This window comes from Sus scrofa, chromosome X, assembly GCF_000003025.6.
Source record: "Sus scrofa isolate TJ Tabasco breed Duroc chromosome X, Sscrofa11.1, whole genome shotgun sequence".
In the NCBI taxonomy this organism is placed as follows: Eukaryota; Metazoa; Chordata; class Mammalia; order Artiodactyla; family Suidae; genus Sus; species Sus scrofa.
In genome coordinates this window covers 101,557,144-101,583,171 of record NC_010461.5, presented here as the reverse complement: position 1 = coordinate 101,583,171, position 26,028 = coordinate 101,557,144, and the positions used below count along the sequence as shown (strand labels likewise).

The following is a 26,028-nucleotide window of genomic DNA, read 5'->3' as shown; positions in this document are numbered from 1 at the left end:
ACCTAGCCCAGGAACTTCCATATGTAGCAGGGGCAGCCCTTCCAAAAAAAAAACAAAGAAAAATATCAAGTGTATTAATGAATAAACACCCTAAGTGATTTGGATCCTTTAAAATAAGTAAACTAGAGTTCCCGTAGTGACTCAGTGGTAATGAACCCAACTGGTATCCATGAGGATGCCAGTTCAATCCGTGGCCCTGCTCAATGGATTAAGGATCCAGCGCTGTGAGCTGTAGTGTAGGGTCGCAGACGAGGCTGGGATCTGGCATTGCTATGGCTGTTGCATAGGCCAGCAGCTGTAGCTCCAATTCGACCCCCAGCCTGGGAACTTCCACGTGCCATGGTCATGGCCCTTATTAAAACAAAAGGGGTGGGAGGAGGAGAGAAAAAACTTACATGACTAAATATAGGTATCCATAAAAAGCCCCTACCTCAGATTTATGTTCCATCCTCACTTTGTAATTTGAAGGGTTGCCTACTAATGAATGGAATAAATTAATTGATAAAAAGGGACAGTATCTTTCATTTTTCATTTGTAGGATATTGATTATACTTTTTAAAAACAGAGAGGGACCAAAAAAAATAATTCTGTGGTATTACTCCACTTAAGAAAATAATTTGTTTCATAAACCTACACTTTAAAAATGAATCTTGTTCTTATATATTTTTCTAAATATTTACCAGCTAATTTAAAACCGAAAACTATTCTATAAAGATCATCCACACTAATTTATTTATGGCATAACCATCTCCTGATGCCAAATGGGAGAACATCAGCGAGAAATGAGAGAAAATATACATATTTGGTATATGTAATAGATAAGTTAAATAAAAACAGATATAATTTGGAGATGGGTCTGGTGAAGAAAACAAAGCTTTAGCATGCTTTTGTATATAATAACCTTCATTTTTACCTTTTTTCCTCTACTAAAAGTATTACCTTTTTTCCCCATGTTAATTCATTACTTTTGTCTTTTTAGGGCCGTACCCACAGCATATGGAGGTTCCCAGGCTAAGGGTTGAATCAGAGCTGCAGCCGCCAGCCTATACCACAGCAACAGCAACACAGGATCCAACCCACGTCTGCAATCTACAGCACAGCTCATGGCAATGCTGGATTGTGGCAACCCACTGAGCAAGGCCAGGGATCGAACCTGCGCCCTCATGGTTACTGCTCAGATTTGTTTCCACTGAGCCACAATGGGAACTCCCACCCCATGTTAATTTTTAACTCAATGCTTTTTATTTAGGGGGGTAATCGTATTTGCTCATACAGTCATTGTTGCTACTACAAGCTTGATATTGAGTTAAATCAACTTTTGGGGTGCTTGGCAAAAAGTCAACTATTTTAACAACAGTACTACACTGCTTTTTTAAGAGGTAAATATCCACTTGGTAGATATAATAGCATCTTGCACTTAAAAACCTAAAAAAAATTCTAAGACTATTCTGTGATTTTATCAAAACAAACTTATTGTCAAGAGGTCATTTTTTTTATTGTTGTTTTCTGTCTTTTTGCCTTTTTCAGGGCTGCACTTGCGGCATATCAGCATATGGAAGTTCCCAGGCTAGAGCTCAAATCAGAGCCGCATCTGTGACCTACACCACAGCTCACAGCAACGCCAGATCCTTAACCCACTGAGTGGGGCCAGGGATTGAACCTCTGTCCTTAATGGATACTAATCAGGTTTCCGCTGAGTCACAACGGGAACTACAAGAGGAGTCTTTTTTGAGGAAAATAACTGTGAACAACTAATCCTGTAACTTACAGAAATTGCTTAATATTTATAAAAACATGCCCAAATATTTAAGGCAAAAACTACCACAAGTAAGATGTTTAAGTTTCTAATTTATAAATGAAAATGGCAATACTGTTTAGTTCAATTACTAAACACATCAAAGATTACCATTACAGACAAAATTTTGAAGCTCCTATGACCTAGTATCTAGTACATTATACTCAACCAGAAAATGACTTTTATCATGAGTTTGGAACATGAGTAGAGAGATTCTGAGTACAAGATAAGGTGATCCCAACAATACCAAAGCATAAGATCTAGGACCAGGTGGCTTGTATCATTAATTTATATAACCCATTAGCCATAACTGCATGTTTCAAAGGCTAATAGCCTTGATTTACAAAATCTTTAGTTCTATATGTACTCAGCACTTTTGAGAATGATATGTAAATCCATAAATTAGGCCATTTTCATATTTATTTATTTATTTATTTTGCTTTTTTAGGGCTGCACCCACAGCATATGGAGGTTCCCAGGCTAGGGGTCAAATCAGAGCTATAGCTGCTGACCTATGTCACAGCCACAGCAACACCAGATTCGAACCGCATCTGCGACCTACAACACGGCTTACGGCAATGTGGGATCCTTAACCCACTGAGCGAGGCCAGGGATCGAACCTGCAACCTCATGGATCCTAGTTGTATTCATTTCCACTGCACCGCAGAGGGAACTCCATAATTATGCCACTTTCGAATGTGATTCTTTTCAACTTAAAATTACACCCAAAACAAAACATACTATTCTTTCACTGAATATACACCAAACTACAAATAACTATTTTTAAAGTACACATGCCTAAACAGTATATTAGAAATAACAAAGGCTTTACTGAAATAATTTGTCTTATAAAATGTTTAAGTTTGCTGAAAACAATATTTAGTAAAGATGCCACTGAACCACCACAAACCTTTGTAGAGCTGCTTTCAGTTATCTTCGCAAGCTGCCAAAGGATTACATAGTGAGTACACTGCAGTGCGTGAATAACAATCTGTAAAAAGAATCAAGAGAACAGAGTTAAAATTAAGTCACGAGTCTTCATTCTCAAAGTTAACTATGTAACTTGTAAATAAATAAAAACCTGCTCAGGCATGTCTCCATTTTCAATTCCGGTTTTCAATAGTTTGTAATTACAAGCAAACAAATCCCACTTTGAAAGATCATGGGCACTGTAAAAAAGAATTAAATTATATTAAGAAGTTAAGCTTCATCACATTTGGTTTTGGACTTGAGTGTTTCTGTTGTGGCTCAGCAGTAACGAACCCAACTAGTATCCATGAGGACGCAAATTCAATCCCTGACCTCACTCAGTGGGTTAAGGATCTGGCATTGCCACGAGCTATGGTGTAGGTCACAGACACGGCTTGATCCCACATTGCTGTGGCTATGATGTAGGCTGGCAGCTACAGCTCTGATTTGATCCCTAGCCTGGGAACTTCCATATATTGCAGGTGCAGCCCTAAAAAGCATAAAAAATAAAAAAATAAAAACCCAGAATATAGTAAAATTTTAAACATGTACTCACAAGAACTACAAAGAAACAGTGTAGTTTTTTAAAGTATGTTAGTTGATAATTTTTCATTCTCCAATTCAAAACATGACTCTAGGGAGTTCCCGACATGGCTCAGAGGAAAGGAATATAACTAGCATCCATGAGGACCCAGGTTCAATCCCTGGCCTCGCTCAGTGGATTAAGGAGCCAGCATTGCTGTGAGCTGTGGTATAGGTCGCAATTGAGGCTTGGATCCCAAGTTGCTGTGGCGTAGGCCAACAGATTTAGCTCTGATTTGACCCCTAGCCTGGGAACCCCACATGCCACTGGTGAGGAATTAAAAAAAAAAAAAAAAAAAGATTCTATCAAGTACTTTTTTCCCAAAAGCACAAGAAATTCATCAAAGAATTTGACATTATAATTCCAAAACAAGCACGCTCGTTCCGATTTCGCTAGTTTTAAGAGAAACTTTAAGATTGAACTTACTTATGAAAAGCAGTGATTCTCTTCAACGTTGACAATACCTGATATGCATCATCTTCATCAGGTTCTTCGCCCTACGAATGTTAAACATACCATGTTAAACATTAATAACCAAAAAAAGTGAAAAATATTAGGCTATTACATTGGTGTAACTTGAAGAAAAAAAAGAATAACCTAATTAAAAACCACAAATTAATTTGTTAGTCAAAATCTAGACCTGGTGAAATTTAAAGCAATATGGCCAGAGTAATGAGTCAACACAGTTTTCATGCCCAAGAAAGAAAAACTGAATGACATTCTCCCTTTCATAACCTTGAAATACATCTACTCTTTCACAATAACAAATGCATTAGAAAAATAAAGTTTCGAAAGTGTATTAGAGGACAAGAGATCATAAAACACAACACCTAAAGGACAAAATCTACTAAGTAATAAACACAGTACTCAAGAAAGGTAGATCAGGATTCGTTTCCACTGTGCCAAGACAGGAACTCCAGGACTAGATAAGGTTTTAAATTAACCTGTCCTTTCTGGGTATGAACTTTCTAATACAGAGTAACTTACTGAAAATTTTATGAGTCTCACTACAAAAAACTAGTAATTTTTAAAAAATATCATCAAATGTATTGTAGTAAACCCCAGGTCTCTCAAAAATGCTTGTTAGAGTTCCCGTCATGGCTCAGTGGTTGACAAACCCAACTAGCATCCATGAGGACTCGGGTTTGATCCCTGGCCTCACTCAGTAGGTTAAGGATCTGGCATTGCCATGAGCTGTGGTGTAGGTCGCAGACATGGCTTGGATCCCGTGTTGCTGTAGCTGTGGCATAGGCTGGTGGCTAAGCTCCGATTCAACCTCTAGCTTGGGAACCTCCATATGCCATGAGTGTGGCCCTAAAAAGACCCCCCAAAAAAGGGTGTTTTTAAACTTTAATTTTTATACAAAGTAATTCAACTTAATGAACAAACCACTGCTTGATTTTAAATTAACCTGTCCTAATCAGAATCATATCCAGACAAGAGCAGAGGCATTAAAATTTTTAACTAAGAATGTTATCATTATACATCAGCCTATTTGCACAAACCTCCAATTAAGCAATATGTAGATAGCATGAAATGATATACACAGAAATAAGAATGTTAAAGAAGTGACTTTTTAACAAAATAACTGGAAATTACAAAAGTCCCTATCATTTCTGCAGCACTGATACCAAAAGTGATGCAGAAATGGCTAAATGTAGATTTGAGTATCATGACTTTTTACTTTAATGCAAATAAATGAAACTGGACTTATTTCCAGAAAAGATAAAAAATCACAATAAAAATATAAGTGCATCTAAATACCACACTTAAGCCTTTTTGGAAATACAAGAGAAAAACAAAATACCAAAATCAATGGTGGCTATAATTTATTGTCTTTAGAATATCAAAGACCATAAAAAACTTCCAAAACATAAGGAAATATCCTACTTTTTGAGGTTACATGGATACCATCTAGCTCTATTTTTCTGTTCCATTAAAACCCTCTTTCCTAACAGCCTCTTGTTCAACTGAACCCTGGTAACTTCCCATATTATTCTTTAAGTTAAAAAAATGTGAAAGATGTTATATTCGCTTTCAGTTCTCTGAGTTTCAGATTCTTGCCACCTTCCTATTTTGGTGGAGGAATAACAGGATGACTCACAGGACAAAAAGTCTGAATGTCTTTTCTTCTTTTATTTTGAATGTCTTTTCAACATACTGCTAGGGACTATCAACAAAACTGATGAGTAAATTTGTTACTGAAGGGGAGGGGGGCCACAACTGACAAAATATTTGTAATATATACCTCTTGCAGAAAATCTTCAAGAAGCCGGTTAAATTTATCTGCCAATTCATCTATCAGTTGACTTCTTGAAATATCTACTCTGTTAAAAATTGTGAACTCTTCATTACAGAGTGCATGGTAAGTTTTAGAACATGCTTCCAAAACATCTGTATCTGTGTGCTTCTCCACAATATTCCGGATCTGTCGTAATAAGGCATCCAAATGCTGCAAAATCAAAGTTTTCTTCATTAAAACTAAGGTATATATAATAGGCATAAAATGACTACACAACCAGAGTGAAAAGCTTCAACTATAGTTTACAATCAGTAGGGCATATGTTTTAAGTTTTTCTAGTCATAGAAAATAAATGCATAGACCCACTGATACTTATTTCCCCAACATTAAAAGGAATTATACCATCTATCTCACAGGGCTTTGGTGAGATGTTAACACATATAAATACATATACTCCTGGAACATAATAAATGTATTCAACGGATATTAGCTACTTTCATTTTGTTATTGTCCAGTTACCCACCCTCAATCTTCATAAATGATCAGTGATACAATCACATAATGAATAGGAACACAGTATGGCTGTGGGCATGCGTCAAAGGGAAGCCTCACTGGAGTTCCCTGGTGGCTCAGCAGGTTAAGAATCCAGCAATGTCACTGCTGTGAATCAGGCTCAAGCCCTGGCCTGGGAACATTTCTCTAAATCCAACTTATCTAAAATATATTAAGACTAAGATATAGGTTTCCTTTTACATTCAAAGTTACAAAAACATATTTCAAAAAATTTACACATATGATAAGACAGGATGAAATAAATTAACAATTTTTCTCCAAGGTGTTTTATACACAGAAAACATCATACCTTTTCTAATCGACCAGTGGTATATATTTCCAAATCAAAGTACTGTGGCAACTGCAACAAGTTAGTCACTTTTTCAGCATCTACAGAGTACTTGAAATTAAAAAAATAATCATGTCAAAAACATCACAATAGTGGTAAGTAAGTATTATGATAAAACTCTGTGTGGCACTTCAAAACAAAACTTGTAATTTCTTAGGTATACACTTGACATTGACACAAACTTACTTTAGCTAATAACTGAGGAAGGGCCACAGCAAAAAGTTCAGTGATTTTTGTCCTGTCATCCAACTGGGTCTTCTTCTCCTTTGCCGTAAGCACCTTAAGTAAAACAACAGAGTTTGTAAGCAATTTATTATTAAGTCCATTAATACTATTAGGTACTGAAGTTTAAGATATAACAAAATAAGTAATAAAATAACATTTTAGGAGTTTCCATCATGGCTCAGCGGAAATGAATCTGAGTAGCATCCATGAGGACACAGGTTCGATCCCTGGCCTTGCTCAGTGGGTTAAGGGTCTGGCATTGCCATGAGCTGTGGTGTAGGTGGCAGACTTCGCTTGGATCCCACATTGCTGTGGATGTGGTGTAGGCCAGCAGCTACTACTCCAATTCGACCCCTAGCCCAGAAACCTCCATATGCCGCAGGTGCGGCCCTGAAAAGCAAAAAAAGACATTTTTTATTTATTTATTTATTTTTGTCTTTTTGCCTTTTCTAGAGCTGCTCCCACAGCATATGGAGGTTCCCAGGCTGGGGGTCGAATCAGAGCTGTAGACGCCAGCCTACACCAGAGCCACAGCAACGCAGGATCCGAGCCACATCTGCAACCTACACCACAGCTCACGGCAACGCCGGAGCCTTAACCCACTGAGCAAGGCCAGGGATCAAACCCACAACCTCACGGGTCCTAGTTGGATTCATTAACCACTGAGCCACAACGGGAACTCCAAGACATTTAAAATGATGGGAACAGTAGTTCTTGTCATGGCTCAGTGGTTAACGAACCTGACTGGCATCCATGAGGATGCAGGTTCGATCCTTGGCCTCACTCAGTGGGTTAAGGATCTGGCATTGTTATGGTGCAGGTCACAGACATGACTAGGATCCCACGTTGCTGTCGCCCTGTTGTAGGCTGTCAACTACAGCTCCAATTGGACCCTAGCCTGGGAACCTCCATACACCGTGGATGTGGCCCTAAAAAGACAGAAAGATGAAAGGAAGGAAGGAAGAAAGGAAGAAAGAAAGGAAGGAAGGAAGGAAGGAAGGAAGGAAGGAAGGAAGGAAACTAAAATTTCTACTATAAAACTTGAAAACCAGAATGGATAAAGAAAGTAACTTGCACATTATTACTAAAAATAACAAACACACAATAATTCTAGAAGCAAATTCTATACCTAGTTAGACTAACCAATTCTATCTTTGGATGAAAGGAGAAGCAGTTAGGAAATATAGTTTAGGAGTTTATATAATAATGGGATTGAGGAGTTCCCACAGTGGCAAAATAGGATCATAGCATCTTGGGAGCACTGGGACGTGGGTTTGATCCCCAGCCTGGCAAAGTGAGTTAAGGATCCAGCGTTGCTGCAGCTGCAACTTACATCAAGACTGCAGCTCAGATCTGATTCCTGGCCTGGGAGCTCCATATGCCATGGGGCGGCCAAAAAAAAAAAAAAAGTAATAATAATAGGATTGAATAGCATTTCAGCTTACTGTAAGTTTTTCCATGATCCATGGTTATGAATTCAACATAGTAAGTCACTACCAGCAATTACAAAAACAAGGAAAAAAACAGCAAAAGAAAACAGAATGCATCACCTAAGTTTCAGAATTGTTTGATGAAAATCTACTTGAGTTTTACACAAGCACACACATACAGATGTATATTAGGTCATAACATAAAAATATGTTTGTGCTTCACAATCAAAGTTTGAAAGCCTGTGCAACTGCTGGTCTACAATACAAGCATGTTAAAATTTGCAATACTGAATTAAAATCTAATGGCAGGAAATATGAATTTCCTTCCATTTTAACAAATATTATCCTGGTTTTATCTCTAACTTGTATTAAAAGAAAAAGCAAGTCTATAAATAAACTAAAATGAATGCACCATTCTAATATGGTGCACAAGAATAACTAAATAGACATTTCTCCAAAGGAGACATATATATGACCAGGAGGCAAGGAAAAGATGCCCAACATCACTTATCATTAGAGAAATACAAATCAAAACTACAATGAGGTACCACCTCACACAAGTCAGAATGGCCATCACTAAAGTTGACAAACAATAAATGCTGCAGAGGGCATGGAGAAAAGGGAACTCTCCTACACTGTTGATGGGAATGTAAACTGGTACAGCCACTATGGAAAACAGTATAGAGGTTCTCCAGAAAACTAAATATAGAACTATCATATTATGGACTGGGAGTTTGGGGTTAGTAGATACAAACTATTACATTTAGAATGAATAAGAAATGAGGTCCTACTGTATAGCACAGGGAACTATATCCAATCTCCTGGGATAGACCATGATGGAAAAGAGAGTGTATGAGTGTGTGTGTGTGTGTGTGTGTGTGTGTGTGCATAAAACTGAGTTGTTCTGTTATACAGTAGAAATTGGCACAACACTATAAATTTTTTAAACAAATAAATAAATCAATAAAAATAAAGTGCTGCGTTATATCCAGTCTTGAAGGAAGGGACTGTCAGTGTCTCTCCTGTAATTAACTAACAAAGTATCCCATGGAAGAAATTGAGATTTCGAAAACTGCAAATGTTTTAAAATTTACTTCTAACACATATTTATAAGCAAAAATGATCTGAAAAAAATTTAAGATTCCAAAATTTGATTATATGGTTACAAATAAGAATTTTTTAAAAAGATATTTTAAAAAGAGAGATACAATTTAGAATACTAAAAATATGTCGGCATACCCTTTTTCCTGTCCCTCTTCCCACAGGAGGATGACATTCAGCTGCTTGTCTAATGGTACAAAGCATTATTTCAATCAGAGCACTCTCTTGTCTGTCCGTTAGTGCTGAAGGGGGAAAAAAAAAAAAAAACAGGAAGAGTTAACCTATTTCTTTTCCCTATATGCCACTTAAAATTATTACGTAAGTTACTTTTGCCTGTGATAGAATCTGACCTAATGTACCAAGAAAATCCCATTATTATATCACAAAAAGGATCACAGCAAGATAAACCTTTCTTAACATTACAAATCTGTACACCACTGCTCCACAGTTTTGAGAAATGAAATATGAACAGATAAAAAGGACTTCATCTTTCTACATAGCCTAATATTGATGTGTATGAAAAAATTACTCATGAAGACTTTGAGTCAATTATTTTAATGCTAAAAGATAAACAGAGCAATTAAAATCTATTTTCAAAATTATCTACATGACAAAAATGCCATAATTAAACATCCTTACCTTCCTCTCCACTAAGTGGCTCTTCCAGCAACAAGCTATTCATACATTCCCAGTCTTTTAGCAGCTCAGTAGCACAGTCCCACATGCTATCCACAAGGTATGCTGCGTGCTCATGTAACTAGAATTTAAAAAGCGTGATGTGCTCTTAGAAAAAGCATGCTAGCCTTAAAAGAATAGAAGTTCTGTTGGCACCATGTACAAATTCAAAGAGCTATGTGTTTTTGAGGTCAAATGGAAGAAAGGACAGAGAAGAATTGCCTGAGTTCGCTGTGTATAAATAAATAAACCCTGTTAGGTAGTAACATTTCTCAAAGTAATCATTAACATGAAATAATTTTTTGAAGAGATTATATGCATGTATATTTAGTATCTCAATATAGTCATCCCTCTGTATCCAAGGGGGATTGGTTCCAGGACTCCCCTCAGATTTTCTGAGGATATTTAAGTTCTTTACATAAAATGGTATGTTATTTTTTTTGCACAAAACCTATGCTCATCCTTCTGTATACTTTAAACCATTCCAGATTACTTTCAATACCAAACATAATGTAAATGCTATATAAATAGATGTCAATACACAGAAAATCAAGTTTGCTTTTTGGAACTTTCAATCCATGATTGGCTGACATCCCTGTGGGCTGAATCTGAAATGCAGAACCCATGGATATGAAGGGACAACCATATTATATGAATTAACTACTATCAATTATAAAATATACTATGAATTTACTGTAACTTAGGGAGTGATAAAAGTTACTTAAAATATAAAACAGGGGGTCACTTATCAATTCAATATATAAGCAAATCATTTTTGTTCCTTCTATGAAGCTTAAAGAGGCTCTACAGGAATTCCCTGGCAGCTCAGTGAGTTAAGGATCTGGCGTTGTCACTGCTGTGGATCAAGTCACTGCTGTGGTGCAGGTTTTGATACCTGACCCGGGAATCTCTGCATGCTGTGGGCATGGCCAAAAAATAAAATAAAATAAAATAAAAAGGCCCTACAGCTTCCCAACTTATTTTAGGGAATAAGCATTACCATGATACCAAAATCTGTCAACTTTATGGCTCAGTGGGTTAAAAACCCAACATAGTGTCCACAAGGATGCAGGTTCAATCCCTGGCCTCATTCAGTGGGTTAAGGATCCCGTGTTGCTGCCAAGAGCAGCATAGGTTGCACACGTGGCTCAGATGCAATGTTGCCATGGCTGTGGTATAGGCAGGCAGCTGCAGCTCTGATTTGACCTCTAGCCCAGAACATATGCTGCAGGTATGGCCATAAAAAGGAATAAAAATGTATATAATATGTGTGTGTATAAATACATACATATACATACATACATATATATATGTACACCGAAAGACCAACACCCTGCCTGAAAATAGAGGAAACAGTCTCAAAAAATTCGCAAAATGAAACCAACAATATATAAAAGGATAATGGATCATGACTAAGTGCGCGTTATCCTAGAAATGCAAGGTTGATTCAACATTTGGAAAAAACCAATCACTGTAATTCATCACAATAATGTAACAAAAGATAATCATCTCAAGGGATGAGGAAAAAGCATTGGGCAAAACTGAATATAAACTCATAATAAAACTTCTCAGCAAAAGAAGGGTCAAGAGGAAACATCCTCAATATGATAGGTAGCTATACAACATCTATAATTAACAACATAATTAATGTTGAAACACTGGATGCTTTTCACCTAAGATCAAAACAATCCAAAGATATCCATCCACTCTCACCACTTTTATTCAACATTCTATTGGATAATCTAGCCAGCACAATAAACCTAAGGAAAAAAATGGCATCAATGTAAGAAAGGAAAAAATAAAATTATTATTATTTGACAATGATTTGATTGTATGTTACAGAAAATCCTAAGAATTTTACCTAAAACTTCTTTTTTAAATGCCACACCTGCGGCATATGGAAGTTCCCAGGCTGGGTAGGGGTCCAACTGGAGCTGCAGCTGCTGGCTTGTACCGCAGCCACAGCAATGCAAGATCCAAGCTGCGTCTATGACCTACACCACAGCCCATGGCAATGCCTTATCCTCAACCCACTGAGGGAGGACAGGGATTGAACCTGAATCCTCATGAAAACTAGTCGGATTTGTTACCACTGAGCCACAATAGCAACTCCTCTAAAATTTGGCAAAATTGCAGCTAAGAAGTCAATGTACAAAAACCAACTCTCTATATATTTCTATATAGAGAAACTATTAGAACATTTAATTAAAAAGCCCTAATACTGATTAAAACAATATACAAACACCAAAAATATATGTTGGGCCCCCTCAAATTATGGTGGACAGGTAGGTTTTCAACCTGAGGGAGACCTAAAAGAGCTGAATATAAAGTAAATATGTATCTACAACAGCAAAAATTGCAAGTACCAAATAATGAGAATTAAAAAAATGACAGGTCTATGTTAATGGTTTTACATAGATTATCTCATCAGTGTTACCGAAGAAGAAATTATTACCCACATTTTTATAAGGAAAACGGGTTTAGGATTAAGTAACCAAATCAAGGTTATACAAATAAAAAATAGAGTAGGCCAAACAGTAATCAGGTCTTTCTGACTCCAAAATTCATGCTCTTAGCATTACATATAATTCATACTATTTGAGTATCTTACTAAAGTAGAAAGGTTTTTTTTGGTGTGGAACTGGTAAACTCTATTCTACCCAACACTTACTATAATATTTGGAAGATTTCAAGACTTACATCATTTTAATCCTGTTTCCAAAAATGTACCAAAGTTATTCTGAACTTAAGTGTAAAATGAACGTCAACTAACCTCACTTTCCAGAAAGAAAAAAACCAATGTCTTAACAAGGTTGGCATTTGGACCTTGTCGTCCCCTTCTTTTCATCATTCCATCCTCCTCTGGATCACGACGACTGAAGAGCCTATGATCAATGCAAGATATTTATATATATATTTTTTGGCCCCACCTGCAGCATGTGGAACTTCCCAGGCCAGGGACTGAACCCGCGCCACAGCAGTGACCCAAGCCATTGCAGTGACAACGCTGGATCCTTAACCCTCAGTGACACAAGGGAAATCCAAGATATTTACTTTTAAAACAAAATTATTTCCTAATCAAAAAAAACCTGTCTAGATTCCATATTTAAGTATGTAATAAAGGAGTAAATGGGAACCAGGTAGGTACAATATCATCTAACATTATACCAAAGTAAATAACTGCTATAAACCTTTTCATTTCACACTTGAAGTTACCTCTATATCCAAGATTAACTTTTCAAGTTAATTGCATTTTGAAGTATTTCTTTTTAAAAAACTTTATTGCATTGTACACAACCATTTCTTTTCATAAAAGTATCATGAATAACTAATCTGTGGAGTTCCCATCGTGGCGCAGTGGTTAACGAATCCGACTAGGAACCATGAGGTTGCGGGTTCGATCCCTGGCCTTGCTCAGTGGGTTAACGATCCAGCGTTGCCGTGAGCTGTGGTGTAGGTTGCAGACGCGGCTAGGATCCCGCGTTGCTGTGGCTCTGGCGTAGGCCGGTGGCTGCAGCTCCGATTCGACCCCTAGCCTGGGAACCTCCATATGCCGCAGGAGCAGCCCAAGAAATAGCAAAAAAAAAAAAAAAAAAAAAAAAAAAAGACAACAACAACAAAAAAAAACTAATCTGTACCATTTATACACATAAATCTATGATAAACATTCTTCTCTTTAAAAACGACATATGGTTGGAGTTCCCATCGTGGCTCAGTGGTTAACGAATCCGACTAGGAACCATGAGGTTGTGGGTTAGATCCCTGCCCTTGCTCAGTGGGTTAAGGATCCGGCGTTGCCATGAGCTGTGGTGTATGTAGGTCGCAGACGCGGCTCGGATCCTGCGTTGCTCTGGCTCTGGTGTAGGCTGACAGCTACAGCTCCGATTCGACCCCTAGCCTGGGAACCTCCATATGCCGCGGGAGCGGCCCAAGAAATGGCAAAAAGACCAAAAAAAAAAGAAGAAGAAGACATATGGTTGCCTTTTATCCTTCCTGCACAATTATCCCAAAGTTCAAACTTTGTGGCCTCTTTCTATGGATATCATGGTCATTCTTCCTTATAAACAAGAAAAAAGTTACCACTAGATGACAATGAATAGAAAACTATAATGAAAATGTTTTACATCATATGCTCTTTCTAATAAATGCTTTACCCCCAAATGAGCATTTTAATCAAATCTTACAAAATACAGTTTAGTCCGTGTGGTTCAAATTATTCTCTTTAAAAGCCATTACAGGAGTTCCCATTGTGGCTCAGCGGAAATGAACCAGACTAGTATCCACGGGGATGCGGGTTCAATCCCTGCCCCCGATCAGTGGGTCAGAGATCCGGTGTTGCCATGAGCTGCAGTGTAGGTTGCAGACACGGCTCAGATCTGGCGTTGCTGTGTCTGTGATGTAGGCCGGCACCTACAGATCCCATTGGACCCCTAGCCTGGGAATTTCCATGTGCCGTACCAGCAGCCCTAAAAAAAAGCAAAGATAAAGAAAGAAAGAAAGAAAGAAAAGCCATTACATAACATTTTCTGAATATTTTTGGTGGGCAGATAATCATATTGCTATCTATACTACCTCATCTGAGACGTTAAATAGCAACATAAAAGTAAAGAAACTAAAGAACTCTGGGGTTCTATATCAAACTGTTACCAAGGTATTCTAAGTAAAACATTTTACTATTTTCAAAAATACTTTTTTGGAGTTCCCGTTGTGGCTCAGTGGTTAACAAATCCGACTAGGAACCGTGAGGTTGTGGGTTCAATCCCTGGCCTTGCTTAGTGGGTTAAGGATCTAGCATTGCTGTGAGCTGTGGTGTAGGTTGCAGACGTGGCTCGGATCCTGCGTTGCTGTGGCTCTGGCGTAGGCCGGTGGCTACAGCTGCAATTTGACCCCTAGCCTGGGAACCTCCATATGCAGCGGCAAAAAGACCAAAAAAAAAAAAAAATTTTTAAGGGGGGTGGGGATAAGTAAAAATGGGCTTAAGATCTGTACTGAATAATCTGCAAATAAGTTATATTTATATATATTTTAATATGTAATAACAACAAATTATTGACATTAAATATGCTTCAAAAATCAGCAACAGAACTATAGCTTTACTTTTTGTAGAGAAATTCTCCAGCTGCTACTGCTACTGGCCGATGAGCTGAATAAACAAGATGATAGACATTTTCACAATCTTCTGCAGTAAGAACTTCTTCACTACTCCTGAAAAGACATAAGAAATAGCTATTTTAAAAATAATGCTGCAGGAGTTCCTATTGTGGTTCAGCGGGTTAAGAACCCGAGTAGAATCCATGAGGATGCAGGTTTGATGCCTGGCCTTGCTCAGTGGGTTAAGGACCCAGTGTTGCTGTGCGCTGTGGTGTAGGTCACAGACACAGCTTAGATCTTGCACTGCTGTGGCTGTGGTGTAGGCCAGCAACTGCAGCTCTGATTAAAACCCCTAGCATGGGAACTTCCATATGCAGCAGGTGCAGCCTTTAAAAAAAATTTGCAATTTTAAGCACACTATGTACAAAAATTAACACTCACATTAAAAAATAGTACAATTCACTTTTAAACTTTTTTTTTTTTTACAAACTCTTTAAAAAATCTGTTTTAAGAAGAAATCAACCTTACTTGATGATCATTTATCAGTAAAAGCTTGGCCTGACAAAAGAGTTGAGTATTTTCTTAACATCTAAGATCAGTGGGAGGTAAAATTAGAGTGAATACCAAGGGTAAAGAAATATATGCTGAAGAGAAATAACAATGTGACAAGTATGTTAAAGGAACATGAAAACAATAGGTAGGAAAAAAGTGGTGGCATGCTAAGAGGTTAAGAGTTAGAAATCACAAAAAAAAAAAAAAAAAGAAAAAAAAAGAGTTAGAAATCACAGACAACACTTTGCGTGTATTTCATAGTAATATTAAGAGGCAAATTGCAACATTAAGTTATTAACACCTCAGTTATCTCACAATGATGAATAACAATACTTCATTTACCATGAATATACAAAACAACATATTAAGGCAACATAAATGGATTTTTACAAATAATTAAAATTTAAGTACCAAAGATATTTAATTACAATCACTGGAAAAATCTTACTAAAATGTAGTGCTCATTTTCCTGATCTTATTTTAAAAGAACAAAATAAATTTAACAAAATCTTGGTAAATCAAAGTCATTATCAGGCCCATCAGCCACAGTTCCCCAGGGTAAACATTGTTGAGGTTTTCCCTGGCAGAGGCTGCATTTTCAGTACAGGCCTCTGGCACCTCTTTTCCCCCAATACACTTTTAGTCTACTGTGAGATAAACTAAATTTTTATCATTATATGTAAATTAAAAATCATAGGACCATCATCAGAGGAAAAAGCTTAAGGATATAAGGATATTAAACAGTTGAGGAGCTCAGATCCTTCTTAGTTTTCTATTGTGCCCAAGGTTTCCAGAAGTCTAACGTCTAAGGAAATACTACCTTTTTTAAGAAAAATGAAACCAAAATGTTAAAAGTTTCAAAATCGTTTTAACTCTATGTATAATGCTTCATCATTTTTGGACAGACCACTTGTGTCGTTTTATAATTATATATAGAAAGAATTTATGTGTGTGTATGTATATATAGTATTGAATCGATTAAAGTATAGTAAATGTGTAGTAGTTCACTCATTGAAAATAAGTAAGGATAAGGAATGTACCTGACAAGTTTCAGTTATCTCACACACACATACCTGAAACAACAAAAATGGCTGTCTATTACCCTTCACTAAAATGCCAGAAACAAGAAAAGATGCCTACAGAGTATTACAGAGGAAGAGGGGGGGAGGAAGTTACAGAAATATGAGTACTATTGTATTATTTATTTCAGGATCTTTCAATATTTTTATAAAATATGTATATAATAGTTTATAATTTTTAAATCCAATTAAATATTAAAGAAAAATGCAATAGTTAAGAATGCTCAAAATCTCCCCTAGTTAAGCGAATTTTCAGAAAATGTCAGTGCTCCAAGAGTGGTCTTTTTAATGACTGCAACGTAGTCGATCACATATGAATGAGGTTAACCACCCCATCTCACAAGACTGCTGAATTAAATGAGATAACCCCTATAAGGTGCTTGTATTATCTTACATATGAACTTATTCTTCCTTTATTAATAATCACCTATGGAGTTCCTGCTGTGCTACAACTCAGTGGCATTTTGGGAGCACTGAAACGCAGGTTTGATCTCCAGCTCGGCACAGTGGGTTAAGGATGTGGCACCTCACCTACCACTCAGGCCTGATCCCTGGCCCGGGAACTCCATTTGCCATGGGAAGGCCAAAAAAAAACAAAAAAACAAAAAAAAACAAAAAAAACAAAAACAAAACTTATCTAAGGTATTTCCAAAATTCTATTATAGCTATATTAGAGACTGTGAGCATTTTAAATTTTGAAGAGATACTGCCAAGCTTTGGAAGAGTTTATACCAATTTATAGTCCCATCAATAATATATAAGGGTCTGTTTTTACATAGCCCTCACCAACATAGGGTATTACCAAACATATTCTGTATCTTTGTTAAATAGGTAATAAATGGTCTCATTTAATTTATTTTTTAATAAATGGTCTCATTTTATTTATTTTTTATTTTTTGGCTACACCCATAGCATGTGGAAGTTCCCAGGCCAGGGACAGAACCGGCACCACAGCAGTGACCCAAGCCACAGCAGTAACTAAACCAGGTCCTTAATCTGCTGCATCACAAGAGAACCCCTGGTCTCATTTTAATATACATAACTCTAAGTGTGGCTAAACACCTTTTCATATGTTTAATTTTTTTTTTCCTGTCGATGATCTGGTTCCTAACCTCTGAATCTTTTCCTATTGGGTTTCTGTTCTTTTTATTAATTTATTGAAAGTGACTCCTCTCCTATGATGCAAATATTCTGCCCAATCTGTCATTTGTCTTCTGAGTTTATATTTTATGTCATATACACATTTTAGTTTTTGTTTGTTTTTTAGGGCCGGAGTTGCAGCTTATGGAGGTTTCCAGGCTAAGGGTCGAGTGGGAGCTGTAGCTGGCCACAGCAATGCTGGATATGAGCCATGTCTGCAACCTACACCACAGCTCACAGCAACGCCGGATCCTTAACCTACTGGACGAGGCCAGGGATTGAACCTGAATCTTCATGGATGCTAGTCAGATTCGTTTCCACTGAGCCACAATGTTAACTCCCATTTTAGTTTTTTATGTAGTTAAAATCAGTAATTTTTAATGTCTAGGTTTTATGTCATGCTCAGAAAGATGTTGCTCAGGCAGTTTACATATAAAATAAAAACATGAGTTCCTATTGTGGCTCTGTGGTTAGCAAATCCTACTAGGAACCATGAGGTCGTGGGTTTGATCCCTGGCCTCACTCAGTGGGTTACGGATCCGGCATTGCAGTGACCTGTGGTGTAGGTTGCAGACGCAGCTCAGATCTGGCATTGCTGTGACTCTGGCATAGGCTGGCGGCTACAGCTCCAATTCGACCCCTAGCCTGGGAACCTCCATATGCCACGGGTGTGGCCCTAGAAAAGAAAAAAAAGACAAAAAATAAAATAAAATAAAATGAAAATGTTTACTCCTCCCCATATTTTCATCTAGCACTTTAATGGTTTCATTTATTTACATTTAGATATTCTATCCACCTGGAAATCATTTCTATATAAGGAATAAAATATGAATCAATTTAATTCCCCCCCCCAAATAGAACCTAGTTGTAATAAAACCATTTATTTTCTGATAGGAAACCACATTTACCCTATACTAGGTTCCTGGATACATTTACATTTGTCTTTATTCTGTGCCACTAATTTCTGTCTATTCACATACCGGTACCAAAATTTAAAATTACTATGGTTTTACAATATGACTTAAAATCATACTGGGCAGTCGTCTCTCTTTTTCTTTAAATCAGAATGTTGCCAGCTACTTTTTTGTGATGAATTTTCCATATGAGCATGCTATGATTTAAAAAAAAAAAGCTGGAGTTCCCATCGTGGCTCAGTGGTTAGAGAATCCGACTAGGAACCATGAGGTTGCCGGTTCCATCCCTGGCCTCGCTCAGTGGGTTAAGGATCTGGCATTGCTGTGAGCTGTGGTATAGGTCGCAGACGTGGCTCAGATCCCACATTGCTGTGGCTCTGGTATAGGCCGGCAGCTACAGCTCCGACTAGATCCCTAGCCTGGGAACCTCCATATGCTGTGGATGCGGCTCTAGAAAAGACAAAAAAAAATTTTTTTAAATAAATAAAAAGCTGTGAAATGAAATTGGGTCATGTTAACAATCTAAATATCCATTGATAGATGAATGAAAAAATCAACTGTGGTATACACATACAATGAAACATAATGAATCTCAAAAAAGAATGAAACTCTGATAAATAATATAATACCGATGAACTTTGAAGACATTATGCAAAGTGTAATAAGCCTAATACAAAAGGACAAATATTGAGGTAACTAAAATAACCAAATTCAGAGATAAAAAAGAGAACAGTGGTCACCAGGGGTTGGGGAGAGAGAGGAATGAGACAGTGTTTAACAGCTACAGGGTTTCAGCATGAGATGATAAAAAAAGTTCTGGAGACTGATAATGATGACGGCTGCACAACAACATGAATGTACTTAATGCCATCCATCTGTACACTTAAATATGTTTAAAACAGTAAATCGTATCTTATATATATTACCCACAACTTTTTTAAAAAGGAAATAATTGAACTGCATCACTCTTACACTTTAACATAATGGAATGTTTTAAATTCAGATTGTTTAATGAGAAGTTTCAGTAAATACTAATTTCTAAACGTGACAAAATATGATAAGCATATTTAGTATACTTGAGTGTTTAACTTTAAACTAGATAAATGTAAACCAAGTACTCTAATGTATTATGTAGATATCTAGTCATTATCAATACACAATAAATACATACTTACTGTAAAACAAGAGTGAGTAATTTTATTGCTTGTACTGCAACATCATATTCTTTGTCAAGGGTCATAGACACAATTCTATCCTAAGAACAAAGAATTAAAATATTCTTAAAGGGAAAGCAAGAGAAAAATACTTTCAAATAATTGGTAATTTCTAAATACTTAAAATAATACTAACCTTGAACCGACTGGTAAATAGCTCCAGTTTGGAGTTAAGTTCTTTGTTATAATAAAGCCCTTGTAGAGCAGTGAGACATTTGAGTCTTACCTCACCTTGCTGAAACAAGAGAAGAAAATACATTAAAACTTGGCATATTTTCAACCTGAACATTCAAGATAATATACAATCTTTTATACTACTTTCAAATATGTTCTATACAATAGCATTTCTTCAGAAACTCTCATCTTTGATAATGCAAAAAGAATAATCAAAATATACATTTAAGAGTAAATAACTTTGGGGGTCACTATTTCTGTAAGTCAAATGGAAAGTTTTTGAAAATTTGTTCAGAGCAGTACTATTGTGAATGACGATAGTAACTTTTATTTCACAGTAAGTTTTCCTTTACAGAAGGTAATATTTGTAAAGGATATATACAAAGAACTTCAAGGCTAGTGAAGAGGCAGCATAAGAGAAAGGTAGATGAATACTAAAAATAAAAAATAAAGGTCAGATGCCAAATTGTAATTGATAATCTGGCTAAGATACATGGTTATCAAGAAGATCAAAATTTCTAGAACATTTTATATATATAGCACTTATATATTAACAAAGTTAAGAACTCCTACTGCTGTAAGAATTGGCTCAAATCGTCATCTACATGATCCTAATGATTCAGTACAGAAAAAGTGACTCAAGACTGAAGGCTAAATAAGAGGCCAGGATTCAAAGATTCAACAATCTAGGGGACTTTATTTGACACAGACCATATTTTCATGTAGCAGATAGAAGGGAGAGAAGCCTACAAGAATGCGCTCCCATTTATACTTACATTACATGCAGATAACTCACTATGAATGAGAGCTGAAGATAGCTATGCCAATGCGTACAAAGACAAGCAGCTTATAAGGTCTATCTTACCTTATCATGCATAGTCCAACCAACATATTTTAAATAACTGTCATTAAGAAAGGCATCACTATACATTTTCATCCAAATGCCAATTTCTTCAATACAAATAGCTCGGATTTCAGCTATTGCATCGCTACATGGAGGAAGGAAAATTATGCATATTAGTGCCAGATACCTCAAGGACTTGTGTTTCATTTAAGCAATGCCAAATATTTCATACCAAATATAAGTATAATACTATCTCAAGTATTATTGGATGTTTAAAAGAGAATTGAAACATGGCCTCTGAATGCCAAGAGCTTAGTCTAATTGTCAAAGCTATGGTCAAATATTATCACCGTATAAATATTTTAAGTTAAATAAAACTACCAACAAAATTTGATCCCCACCATGCCATAACCCAGCCTTTGCTCACACCTGCTGGACATGGCATGTACAGAAGACAGTAGGAATACCAGTCTGGTTAGAGCATAATTTTCCAGGTGAGAACCAGTTACACATAATACTGAGGCCAAGCTCAATTTGGATCTGAATGCCGGACTAAATTATTTTAATTTCATCCTGTAGGTACTGGTGAGTCACTCAAAGCTTTTGAACAGAGGAATAATGCAACAAAAGAACATTTTAAGTAAACTTCAATAATCTCTAGGCATGAGAATGATGAGGGAATAGACTAAGAGTAACGGTGACAACAGAAATAAAAAGGTTAAGAATGGATAAAAGGATATTACAAAGGAAGTATTAACCTGATTCAGCAACTGCTAAGTTGAGGAAATGACAGAGAAATTGAATAAAAATGCCACCAACATTTAAATAGGTTATAGCAGAAATGGTGATGAGATTGCCTGTTTCTTTTCTGTGTTCATTCAAAGTAAAGGAAACACCTCACTTAAATCTATCCAAATTTTCCCACTGATAATCAAATGGAAAAGGAAAGCATCAGGGATCAGTAAGTACAGTCTTTACTAACTTAATTTATCCAAAAGCAATGAAGTATTATGCACCTTGACTCCCAAGAACAGCAATAACTTCCATTTGCTGGGAATCTAAGTCGAGCATAACATTACTCCATTTTTTAGACAGGAAACAAAGTTCAGAGCAGTTAAAGAAGCTTGCCAAGAGTGTATCGATCGTGGAAGAGCTTAGATTCTAACTCTGATCTTACTTTAACCTTATTTCGACTAAATTTATACTACCTAAACCACTAAAATATTCAAACTTGAATAGAAAAAGAATTACATAGAAAAAACTGTCCTGACTTACCGGTATCTATGTACAAACACTCCCTTAAATATTGCATTCATCATATTTTCTATTTCATCTTGATTTTCTTGAAGCTGAAAAGAACACATCATTTCTTTATAATTGTAATGGAAGACAACCAAAAGAACATCTAAAAGTTGTTCTAAGCACAAATGCAGTTTTCTCCAGTGTTTTGGTGACTATATCCATCATTAATTCTACTAGATGAAAGTATCCACATAGAAAAATTAAGAGCCATTGCATATCAGGTAGTTAAAGTCCCTTGACCCTGGAATATCTGTACGTGGCTTTTAATGTTTAGCTGGTAGATTAATTTTTTTTGTATGCTCACATACTACCATTGTGTAAAAGTTCCTACTCTAAGCACAGGGAACTATATTCATAATGGAAGATAATATAAGAAAGGGAATGTGCATATGTGTATGACTGGGTCACTTTGCTGTGAAGCAGAAGTTGGAACAACATTGTAAATCAACTATACTTTAATTTTAAAAAAACTGAGGTTCCTGATGTGGCGCAGCAGAAACAAATCCTCCTAGGAACCATGACGTTGCGGGTTCTATCCCTGGCCTTGATCAGTGGGTTAAGGATCCTGCATTGCTGTGGCTGTGGTGTAGGCTGGCAGCTGTAGCTCTGATTCAACCCCTAGCCTGGGAACCTCCACATGCTGCAGGTGTGGCCCTAAAAAGCAAAAACAAACTAACAAACAACAACCAAAAAAAACAAAAACTAAACAAACAAAAAAAAGCAAAGCAGTATTTATTCAGGTTCAACATGGCCTTGCAGAGCTGGCTGAAATTCTCAAACCAAATAATGCCAATAGAGTCCCATCTATGATAACAAACTTTGCAACCACATCTAAGTAATCTCCATCCTCAAAAGTGAGAGACAATGCACCTCCAATTAAAAATGATGGAAACAACTCTGATATCAAAAGTAACTCTAAATAGGAGTTCCCATTGTGGCTCAGCAGAAACCAGCCCAACTAGTATCCATGAGGATGCAGGTTCAATCCCTGGCCTCACTCAGTGGGTTAAGGAACCGGTGTTGCTATGAGCTATGGTACAGGTTGCAGATACGGCTTGGATCTGGCATTGCCATGGCTGTGGCATAGGCCAGTGGCTACAGCTGCAATTCAACCCCTAGCCTAGGAATCTCCACATATGCCACAGTGTGGACTTAAAAAGACAAAAAAAAATTTAAAAATCTTTAGAAAAAGTTTTTAAAGAAAAAAAAAGGAGTTCCCTCTGTGGTGCGGTGGGTTAAGAATCCGACTACAGCAGCTTGGGTCACTGCAGAAGCATTCTATCTCCATCCTGGTGCAGTGGGTTAAAGAATACAGCATTGCAGCAGCTGCAGCTCTGCCAGATAACTTTCATGTGCCGTGAATGTGGCCCAAAAAAAAGAAAAAAAGAAAATAAGTCAACTAGCGCCTAGTCAAAGAACAAAAGGGACTTGAGTTAAATAACTTGGCAAAAAAAAAAAAAAAATGTCTCCTTGCTAAATATTTTTGAGAGAAACAAGGCTCACTTGAAATAATCAAGTAAACATTTCGAATCTTGGTTGAATTATCTACTCTCATATATTTTCAATTAGGAGCTTAAGAATTACAAGAAAAACCTTTCAAAATTTAAACAACAATTAGCTTTTAGAATTATGTTGCGTATTTTTATAAAAAATTTCTTTTCATGAATATAATCTAACATTTCCCAGGAAACAAGAAAAAGCTCAAATAAACAACCTAACTTTATACCTAAAGCAACTAGAGAGAGAACAGACAAAACCCCAGGTTAGCAGAAGGAAAGAAATCATAAAGATCAGAGCAGAAATAAATGAAACAAAAATGAAGAAAACTACAGAAAAGATCAACGTAACATTTCCAAATAATGATAACAAAGGCATGCACTTGTATTCATTAGCACAGTCAAAGACACAGGTGGTCTTCCAACATGTTAAAAAACTTAACCTAGAAATATTATTTCGTGTTTGTGCAAGAATTTCAATCTCAAAACTCTTTTACCTATATTATCCACTCATTCTATATTCAGAATCTTAGAATTAAGACATAATTTCAAGGACTAAGACATGCATTATGTTCAGCTAATAAATCATCCAATAAAATTAACTAAATTAAGGGGCAAGAAGGTCAATTCTTCATTTCAAACTACAGTTGACCCTTGAACAACATGACGCCTGCAGGTGCCGACCCTCTGCAGTTGAAAGTCCAAAAATAACTTGGTTGGCCCTGTGTGTGTGGTTGTTCCTCTATATCCACAGTTTCTCCATGTGTGAGGTTCCACGACCGAAGAGTCAACCAACCGTGGGTATTGTAAGTAAGTACTATGATATTTACTACTGAAAAAATTCATGTATAAGTGCAGTTCAAACCTCTGTTGTTCAAGAGTTAACTGTATACGAAAAAGATGAGGAATTTAGGCATGGGGAAACATGGCAAGATTTTTCTAGCTTTTCTTGAGCAGGAGCATTAGAAGTTATTGGCTATCTCAGAATTAACTGACTTTAGCTATAAAAAGTCTATCCCCCCAAAAATGTCAAAACCAACTAAGTACCACTGCAGATATTTTAACTCAAGTGTACTACCAACTTTTTGTTTGTTTGTTTGTTTGTCTTTTTGCCTTTTCTAGGGCCGCTCCCATGGCATATGGAGGTGCCCAGGCTAGGGGTTGAATCGGAGCTGTAGCTGCTGGTCTATGCCAGAGCCACAGCAATGCGGGATCCGAGCTGCATCTGCGACCTACACCACAGCTCATAGCAACGCCGGATCCGTAACCCACTGAGCAAGGCCAGGGACCGAACCCACAACCTCATGGTTCCTAGTCGGATTCGTTAACCACTGAGCCACGAAGGGAACTCCTATTACCATCATTTCTGAAACATCAGACTTTGCCTATTAGAAATAAAAATAAACATCCCCATATCAGATAGAAAAATATTAGAAAAATATTATATCACCATAGAAGGTGGAATTTCAATCAAAAATACATCAAAAGGTTTTATTTATTTTTACTTAGCATAAAACTGAAAAAATATTTTCCCCTTCAAAGTTGAATTTGGTGGTCAGTCATTAATGTTAACCAATAATTTCCTACACTACAAAAAAGAAACAAACAAAAAAGATTATGACACCATAAATAGTTTAAAAGTTATTTTTCAAATTGATTTCATCTAAGTGAAACCTCATTTCATCTTGATAATAAACTGAGGGAGGAAGTTAAGAAAGCTATTTTCATAGTAGAGATGAATAACACCAAAGCATAAAACAACCTGTCAGACTGGCTCAGGACTCCTTAACCCTTGAATTCTTAATCCCAGTCCACAGAAAGAAAATATACACAGAATGTATTGCTGGCATGGATAATCAACAAAAATAAGCTAGACATATAAATAACCTGAAACATGTTATTTATATTTTTCAAAAAATTTTATCTGATGAACTAGCAAAGTCATATCATAATTAATGGTAACCAAGTTGGTCACAAATTGATAGCTTAAAGATTTAAGACAAAAATTTACCTCTTTCCGCTTCTGCAGCAAAAGTTCTAGCCTCTCGTTGGCTCGTTTTCCAATCATTTTATTCCTTTCTGCCTCATATTGTCTTTGTGTATTATCCATATTAATGCTTAGATTTAGTGCCACATTTACCAAAGCTGTCATCAACTTCATAGCTATTTTTAAATGAAAAATGTTGAAATTAGTCTCACAGATGCAAAAATTTACAATTTAAGATCAAATTAAGAGAAATTAAAAACAAGATGGGCTGTTCCACTTCTAACAGAAAAGAAAATACAGCTGCTACAAATAAC

At 36.6% G+C, this 26,028-nt stretch overlaps 1 protein-coding gene across 15 annotated transcripts in view; it reads right to left on the bottom strand.

Annotated features, from left to right (window-relative positions):
- The window catches only part of STAG2 (stromal antigen 2), a 141,289-nt gene that overhangs the window by 34,234 nt on the left and 81,027 nt on the right, over positions 1-26,028 (bottom strand). For all 15 annotated transcript variants that reach the window (XM_013986403.2, XM_021080228.1, XM_021080225.1 and 12 more), the window contains 15 exons: positions 25,739-25,890; positions 22,205-22,278; positions 20,951-21,074; positions 20,048-20,146; positions 19,873-19,952; positions 15,019-15,126; positions 12,695-12,806; positions 9,886-10,003; positions 9,385-9,488; positions 6,677-6,769; positions 6,452-6,541; positions 5,596-5,799; positions 3,774-3,844; positions 2,877-2,964; positions 2,706-2,786 (listed from right to left, as the gene is read on the bottom strand). In XM_013986403.2, coding sequence (XP_013841857.1) covers positions 2,706-2,786; positions 2,877-2,964; positions 3,774-3,844; positions 5,596-5,799; positions 6,452-6,541; positions 6,677-6,769; positions 9,385-9,488; positions 9,886-10,003; positions 12,695-12,806; positions 15,019-15,126; positions 19,873-19,952; positions 20,048-20,146; positions 20,951-21,074; positions 22,205-22,278; positions 25,739-25,890 — 1,598 coding nt within the window. The remainder of the gene's footprint in view (positions 1-2,705; positions 2,787-2,876; positions 2,965-3,773; positions 3,845-5,595; positions 5,800-6,451; positions 6,542-6,676; positions 6,770-9,384; positions 9,489-9,885; positions 10,004-12,694; positions 12,807-15,018; positions 15,127-19,872; positions 19,953-20,047; positions 20,147-20,950; positions 21,075-22,204; positions 22,279-25,738; positions 25,891-26,028) is intronic.